This window comes from Balearica regulorum, chromosome 13, assembly GCF_011004875.1.
Source record: "Balearica regulorum gibbericeps isolate bBalReg1 chromosome 13, bBalReg1.pri, whole genome shotgun sequence".
Taxonomy (NCBI): Eukaryota; Metazoa; Chordata; class Aves; order Gruiformes; family Gruidae; genus Balearica; species Balearica regulorum.
Genome location: NC_046196.1, coordinates 20421234 through 20429164, shown reverse-complemented (window position 1 = coordinate 20429164; position 7931 = coordinate 20421234). Strand labels below are relative to the sequence as shown.

General features: G+C 51.7%; 1 protein-coding gene across 1 annotated transcript; it reads left to right on the top strand.

Annotated features, from left to right (window-relative positions):
- The first annotated feature begins 2899 nt into the window (after window positions 1-2899).
- FBXL8 (F-box and leucine rich repeat protein 8) lies at window positions 2900-7843 on the top strand. The gene is made up of 2 exons (XM_010305414.2): window positions 2900-5287; window positions 5804-7843. The coding sequence occupies exons 1-2, from the start codon at window positions 5124-5126 to the stop codon at window positions 6777-6779; spliced, it is 1140 nt and encodes a 379-aa protein (XP_010303716.1). The 5' UTR covers window positions 2900-5123; the 3' UTR covers window positions 6780-7843.
- Window positions 7844-7931: the final 88 nt, after the last annotated feature.

Here is a 7931-nt window from a genome sequence, read left to right as displayed (position 1 = left end):
GAGTGTTCCAGCCCAATGAGTGCTGCCCCATCCCAGTCCCCACTCAGCAGTGGGAACCCCATGCTGTGGGTTTGAGCAGCAGCGGTCAAACCGTTTAGAAAAACCGAGCCCAGGCTCTAAGGAACGTATGCCATCATCGTTATTGCCTTTTTTTTTCTTTTTTTTCTTTTTTTTTTTTTTTTTGCTAACCTTTAGCGTCAGGCTGCTGCAGCTTAATTCCTGTAAAAGACTGACTGGGAGGGGGCTGTCTTTATTTTAAGGAAAAAGAGCTAGGGCGGCGAGGCCGGGGCACCGCCGGGCCGGGCCGGGCCGCCCGTGCCGCCACCCGTTATCCCCGGTGCCTGGATGGCCCTACCGGGTCCAACGCCGGAGCCTGCCGCCCCGCTCCGTGAACGCCCCGGCACCGCCGTCCTGCGAGCGGGGCTCGGGCGGGGGGTTGGGGAGGCGGAGAGCGCCCCGCCAGCCCGACCCTGCCCGGCCCCGGCGGGACGACCCCGACCGCGGCCCCGGCCCCGCGCCCCCGGTCACCCTCCCCGGCCGCCCGCCCGCGGCAGCCCTGGGCCCCTCCGGCGGCTCCGGGCGGCTTTACCTTCTGCCGCCACCACCGCCGCCGCCCGGCCTCGGCGCCGCCACTTCCGTCTCTGGGCGGCGGCACCGCCCGCTGCTCCGCCGACACGGGCCGGGCGGGTCCCCGGGAGGGTCCCCCGGGAGGGTCCCCCGGGAGGCCCCACCGGCGGCGGCCCCGCTCGGGAACCGGGCTGCGTGCGGGCAGAGGGGGGGGTAACGGAAAAGCGGGGGAAAAAAAACCCCAACCAAACCAACCCCCAGTGAAATGCAAGTGGTATTCCACTCTCCGTGAATATCTTCCGGTTCTCTTAGCCTGCCCCAAAAACCAGCCGCGGGAGCCGAAGTTCAGCCCGTGTTGCTTCCCAGGCCAGCCGAGAGGGAAGGATGCCGTTTGCTGAGGAGCTCTGGACGGTTCTTGCCGTGCCTTGACGCCTCCAGGTCCCCATGCTACAACGCGGCCGGTGGCTCCGGTGGCAGCTGAACGTCCACCCGGCTTCGGTCACTTGGTCACTCGTGTGGGTGAGGATGTGTGAGATGGTCAGAAACTACGCTGTGCAGATAGCCCGAGAGCTGCCTGCTGGCTGGGACTGGCTGCGTGCCCCTGGCCCGTTAGGGATGGAGGAAAGCGGGGTTGCTTGAACCCCTGGCGTACCTTGTGGCTGACGGCACCGCAAGGCTGATGAGTCCTGGCCGGCGCTCATCAGCTTTCCCCCGTGATGCTGCTAATGAGAACGAATAGTGGAAACAAAAATAGGATGGGTTAGTAATTACTGAGCAGCAGAGAAAGTTCAGCTCTTATGCCCTCCCTTCCCTGGAGCTCACTTTGAAAAGGTGTCCTGGGATAATTTAATTGTGGAACGCAGTAACTCTGCAGCATCTGTAACAGCATCCGGGGCGTCTGTTGGCTCAGGAGGGAAGAGGGATTAATGATGTGGAGTTTCCTTCTCCAGGCAAATCCAGCACCTTGGCAGGCAGGGAGGGACACCTGGGCTGGTCCTGTGTCCCCTGCAGGAGGGGTAGGCTGACAGTGTCAATCTAGCTGCTGAATTCTGCTGGGCGTTCTGGTTTAGTCCTTCCAGCAGTGATACCTGAACGGTCTCACACCTCTTTCTGAGCCAGGCGAGGCTGTCAGCTCCGCTGGGCTCCTCAGAGGAACTGAACGGACAGGTAGAGAGAGTAAAGCAGCTTTTCCCGAGTCCGTGAGAGGTTCCGTGGCAAAGCAAAACAAGAAGCTGGATTCGGGTCTCCATTGCTCAACCTCAGGTAGCAGCCTCCTGCCCAGGCTGTGTTTGTCTTGCATAGGTGTCCTCCCCTGAGCAGAGGGGTAACAGCAGCTCCGTTGTTCATCCCCAGCTGGCGAGGAGCTTGCGTGGGCCTGGGGCCAGGTTTTGTGCCCACATGCTAGCTGCCGTCACGCTGGCTTGGCAGTCGGTCTGCACCAGCTCTTCAGGGAACTGAACTTCAAACAAAGCTGGGAAAGCATTAGAAAAGATTTGTTTATATATGCCTATATATCTTAAAAATACATTATATTTAATGTTATTTTACAGCAATGGTATTTTAACAATCTCATTTGTTTGCCAAAGAGAAATAAATCCCTGAAGGGGTTAATCCGGGCTGGCTCTCCTGGGTGCTCTGGGTTTGGGGGGGGGGCAGGCAGCACCCACAGTTGCCCTCGGGGGTCAGCAGGCCTGGTGGTGCGGGTGCTCCGGGAAACCAGGCATTTACTTGCAGACAGTTTAAGCAGCAACTTGGGAGTTCATGCATTTAAGGGTTAATGGGGTTAAATGAGCCCAGACATGCCAACCTTCCCCTACAAAAAACAAGCGTGAAGCAGCGCTGGCTCCCAGAGCCGGGTGGGGACCGCAGGGTGAGTTGCTGTGGGGACCTTCACCCACCCGTGTCCCATAAATATTTCTTCTTGAAGCTGATCTGTTCGCTGTATATTGAGGGGGTAAAAAAGGAAAGGATAGCTGAGGCCTGAGGGTCTTTTCCACTACCCTTTGCTGAGTGCGTGCTTTCAGGGGGCATGCTCTGTGCTGAAATCAAACGCCGAGTTTCACCCTGTTTCCCGCTTGGGAAGCAAAGATGCCGGTGAGGGGAGAGGCTGCGGCTCAGGGGGGCTCAGCTGGAGTGAGATTCGGGTGTCGGGATTCGATGGCGTGCCTGCTTGGGGGACGCGCGGCTGGGGCAGGACAGGCTCCCCCCGAGCCTGGCAGCTGCCGGCCGGCCGCAGTGCGGGAAGGATCAGTGCTGGGGCCCTGCAGGGAAGCTGGCAGTTAGGTGGCTGGGGGGGGGACGGGGGGGCGGGACGGGTGCTGGAGGAGGAAGACAGGGCTATCAAACTCTGCCTTCCCATAAAGGATAGCGAGGCGTCCCGGCTCCCACCCCGCGGGCCGGGAAGGCGCTTCTCTCTGCTGTTATTTCTGGCATCTCCTCCTCCGCTCCTCCCTCTGGGGCGCAGCCGGTGCTGGGAGCCGCCGGCGGGGAGCGCAGAGGAAGCCGGGCTCTGCTCCGAGAGGTACGCTGCGCCCCTTCCCCCACGGCCTGGCGGGGCCTCCGCGGGGCTGGAGGGGATGCCGCCACGGGGGGGGGCTTCTCCGTGCCGCTGGGCCCGAGCGCGGCACCGCCTGTTCCTGTTTGGGCTGTCGGCCGCTCGCTCCCAGCCGGCGTCTGCCTGGCTTCCTCGGGGCCTGCTGTGCTGAGAGCTGACGAAGCTCATCGCAGCAGGCGGCAGCACCCCTCCGTCATGTGGTTACTAAAGCGCGGAGATCAGCCACGGCTCACGAGAACCGCTCCGAACCCGGCCGTCCTCGCCGGGGCACGCACCCAAGGTGGACCCAAGCCAACCCGCAGCGTTCGCAGACCATGAACCGTGCTTCTCACCGACTCAAAGCCGTGCGGTTACTTAAAGCGACGCTAATAATTTTGCCTTTCTGCCTGCCTTCCCGCTCTCGGGCCGTGTTTTTAAGCTTTTCCAAGCAATTACCGCAGCTAGAAATGCACCTTTACTTTCTAAGAGATTCGAGATCCTTTTTACGTGGCTCCAAGGGCTCGGGCTTTAAGGAAAAATATCATAATAAAAACGAAAGGTGCTGAACACATGAGGTTTCATGTAGGGCAAAGAGCAGTTTAACCTGTATTTTGGCAAACGTGTATTAGAGATGGTATTAAAAGCAGTTAAGAGTAGAAAAATAGGGTCCGAGCTGTCAAGGTGACAAAAGATAGTTCCCAGGAAGGAAGCAGGACTGTATCACTTGGCTGTTTCCACCCCCTCGGCAGTGGGTGGAAAGGCGATTGTCACCGATACGATGGTAGATAAGATAGTGTAGCTGCTATGCTAGTGCCACCTCGCACTCAAAATAATGACTCACACTTCAAAGCAGCGTATTCGAGAAAAATGTGCAATTGTGTCCCTCTCTGCATTATGTTTTTTGCATCGCTACTCCGTACTTGCTTCATGTTTTTCAACTCTTTCCGTACTTTGAGGATATCTAGAAGCTCAGGTTTTCATTTAAATGAAACCTGTGATGCTGAGAGGATGCTGGGACTCCAGGACCTCGGGCTTCAAAATCAAGAGGGTGTGCTATGAAATTCAGAGTGAGATTGCGAGACTTGGCCCGTGTTCCAGTGCTAACCTAGGAAAGGGAACGTTTGCGTTTAAAAAAATCCTCGCTTGTTTATGAGAGGGTTGAAAAAAATCGGTCACGTTGGTAGTTTTATTTGTGCAGAAATCTAGAAGACGGATAAAAGGTGTTTTGGAAGATGATGAATGAAAAAGTTAGGTAACTATCTGATGCTGTGAACCTCAGCCTTCTTCCCAGGTGGTGGTTGTTCTGCGTTATAGTTCACAGGAAAGGTTAATCAAAATAGGCTTTTCCATTTCGAAGTCAGACATGTATAAATGCTGTTTCTGAGAACTGGAGTCACAGTAATAAAACATTTTTTTTCAAACCATCATGTCTCATCGCAGGCAAGGCCCACTGTTGTTAAGCTACTGGTTTCTACTATGGGCCTTCTCTTTGACGATCGGTAAAAAATGGCTATGTGGAGCTGTTTTCTGTGCAGAGCTCCTGCTTGCAAAGAGGTTTTCCTCCCCCCGCCCCCAACCCAGTTTGAGAAATCTGTCTCGGCTTTTTGAATGCCAGTGCAGCAGTACTAGAAAATTCCCTTGCATTTTTATTACTCAGAGTGGCAAAACCTCACTGCAGGAAAAAAGGCGCTGCTCGCCCGCCCCCAGCTTTGATCTGGCATCTTTAACTCCTGAAAAGTATCACCCAGCTTCTTAGGATTGGTTGATTGAAAAACAACTGTGCAAAATAATTGGCCAACAGATTGTCCTCATTTTTGTATTCAATTTAAAAATTTGGTGAAATGTCAAGTTCGAAAAAACTGTTGACCTCCTCTGTGATCCAGTTGCATTGGTTTGATTTGTTGCATAAATCCTAATGTGTGTGTCTTGTTTTGGTTTGTTTGTTTTTCCAAACAGGGACTTCTGAGGATTAATTGCAGTTTTGGAAGTTTTTCCCATTTTTAAACCTAACCGAATCGGCAAAATGCCTGCTCCAGTTTCAGAACTGTGGAACTACATCCCAGAAGAAATCCTCAGCCAAATTTTCTATTATCTTTCTCTTCGAGATAGATACACAGTCTTCCAGGTGTGCAGACATTGGGCTACAGCTGTTTCTTCTAGCTCCGTTTGGCATTTCACAGAGATCAGGTAAGAGGAATGGGTGTCTAATGTCCAAGCATCTTTGCGGACATAACCAGATCGTTGTTTCTAGCGCATGTCAAACACTTACACCTCTGTGCTGTGATGTTACTGATATTAATCGTGACTTCTGTGTGTGATGATATTATCCTGCATGACTAGCACCTGTTTGTATAATAGAGAAAATTGTGTTATACGCTGGGGGTTTTTTCAGTTGCTGCTGCTGATTTGGGTTTTATGGGAAATACGACATTCTTAGGTACGTTTTTCTAAGTTGCCATTTGAAAATGGCAAGAAGCAAAGCTACTGAATAGTTATCCTTGTCATGGCACTTACTTCTCTGATGGGTCCTTCTGGGGTCTGACCCTTCTCATCTCCTTACAGTGGCTCCCCAGGCATCAAGTGAGGAGAAACATCTGGGGAATCTGTTGATGTCTGCAGAAACGCTAGTAAAGGAGCATATCTGCTCTGTGGTTGCTCAGCCCAGTGTTCACGGTGACTAAGAGTTTGTTTTTACCCTTCCAGCTGTGATTCAGAGGATGAGGAAGGCATGCTGCAGAGTCTGCTCCAGTTCCTCAGCCAAATCAAACACTTGAAGATTGTGTTTGACCAGTCCAAGGAGGTCAACCGGAAGAACGTGACACGCATCTTGGATGTGTTGGCAAAACAGAACCACAAACTGCAGCAGCTGTGCATTGTGTGCCATGGGGAGAACCCCTATTTCTACTCTGGCCAGGACATCCTGCAGAGCATACGGAATATATGCGACACCAGAAACCAGATAGATCTTCAGCATATTGATTTTCGAAAAATGCCCTTCACTCTGGATGATGGGCTTGTTGAACTCTTAGCTACCACCAACCCAAACTTGCACAGTTTGTTCATCAACAACTGCACCCTGGTATGCAACGTGGCACCAGACACCATTAGGAAAGTTCTCAGAGCGTGTCCCAAGCTGTCAGCCTTGGGGGTTTACTATGCCAGTTTGTCTGATGATGTATTTCAGGAACTGCTCAAGCCTGAGAGAGCAGCTTTCACCCATTTAGACATTTTCTGTGAGCGGCTGGACAAATATATACCAGTCATCTCAGAAGAGCTCTGGGCTGCCGTAAGTCAGAAGCATCCTCAACTCTGTGTAGACCTAGAGTTTGATCATACGGTCCCTGCCTGCAAAATACCACGGATCCTGAAGCTGAACATACCAGTGAGGACGCTGCAGCTTAATACCTATAATTACATGGTAAACCAGATTAGGTTTGTCACCCAGAGCTACAGCAGTACTTTAAAGAAGCTGACACTGCAAACCACGTCCTCAGAGGACTTAAATTCCTCGCTAGTAGATCTGGCTAGGCAGTGCAGAAATCTGTTGGAGATCCACTGCTACTGTGTGGTCAGCCAGGAGGTGGTAGAAGCGTTCCTCACGCACTGCCCCAGTCTGAAAAAGTACACTCTGAAGGTCACCAAGGAACGGCACCCCTGGAAACCAGTAACGGTTCAGTGACCGGCTCCTACTGACTTCCTGGGGAAATCGTGGGGATCTGCAAGAGGACAGGGGAAAGAAGATCTAGGGCTGTAAGGAAAATACTGCAAAATGCCCTCTGCGCTCACAGAGAGCATGCCGTTTCACCAGCACGGGCTGTTGCATATGATGCACACCTGTTCTGCAGACCAAGCGTTTACACTCAAATGTGATAGAGAAAGGGTTATACAGAGAAAATTTTTTTTCTCTTTATGGGGGTATGTAGGGCAGGTCTTTTTTCTTCTCTGCTTCTTTATTTAGCAGGAATGCTGAATTTACCCTTCGTGGCTTTTAACAGAGGACCTCAGTGAAATTTAATTTTGATTTTGCATTTTAAAAGGATCTGAAAGTCAAGCATGTTGTGTCAGGCGCCCAGCAATTACTTAAATAGGCAGTTAAGGAAGCGGCAGCTTCGGTTTGTTTGCTGCCCAGGGGGTACTTGGCCATGCAGATCCAGTGAGCTATAGCAACGAACTGTGGTCCTCTGATGGAAAACCCACTCTAACCTTGGTAATTCCTCTTTTGGCATTTCAGTGATGGCGAGCTCACCCGTTATCCGGTTGTCAGGTAACTTCCAGCTTGCAGGGATGTAACGGGAGCTGAATAGTGCTAGAGAATAGAAGCAGGAGAAAAAGCACTTAAGGAAAAACGTTCACGAAGTAGTAATAAAAGGCACGTGGCCTGCAAATTCCCGTTACCATCTTGTCTTTCTTTTGCTCAGAAATGCGGATTTCCAGGTTATAACTTGAATGCCTTTTGCAAAGACCTTTGCTTTTATTGCATTGTTAGTGTTTCTTAGGAGAATCAAGAGCGCTGAGAGTTTTTGCATCTGATATCTGCATTCACATGCAAGTTATCTTGCATCTGCATTAGGATATGTGTGTATTGGTCTGTTGTAGCAAAGCTGTTGGTGAATGTTATTTGAAGAGCAGTTTCAGAGTTGAAATGATCCTGACATAAAGCTACACTGCGAGCACTTATTTAGAGCTATCTAAAGCATTTATAACGACAGCGATAATAATAATAAAAGCATATTGTCGTCTAGATTCTTTGTGTAGCTGGTTTTATCGCCCTCTCTTCTAACTCAGAGCCAAATCATTTCTCTTGACGAATAACATGGGGTCTGTAGCCAAA

Excerpts from the sequence above, each read along its gene's own strand:
- FBXL8 (XM_010305414.2), top strand. The coding sequence starts at position 5,124 with ATGCCTGCTCCAGTTTCAGAACTGTGGAACTACATCCCAGAAGAAATC. Across the intron at positions 5,288-5,803 it reads TGGCATTTCACAGAGATCAG|CTGTGATTCAGAGGATGAGG; the intron begins GTAAGAGGAATG and ends TTACCCTTCCAG.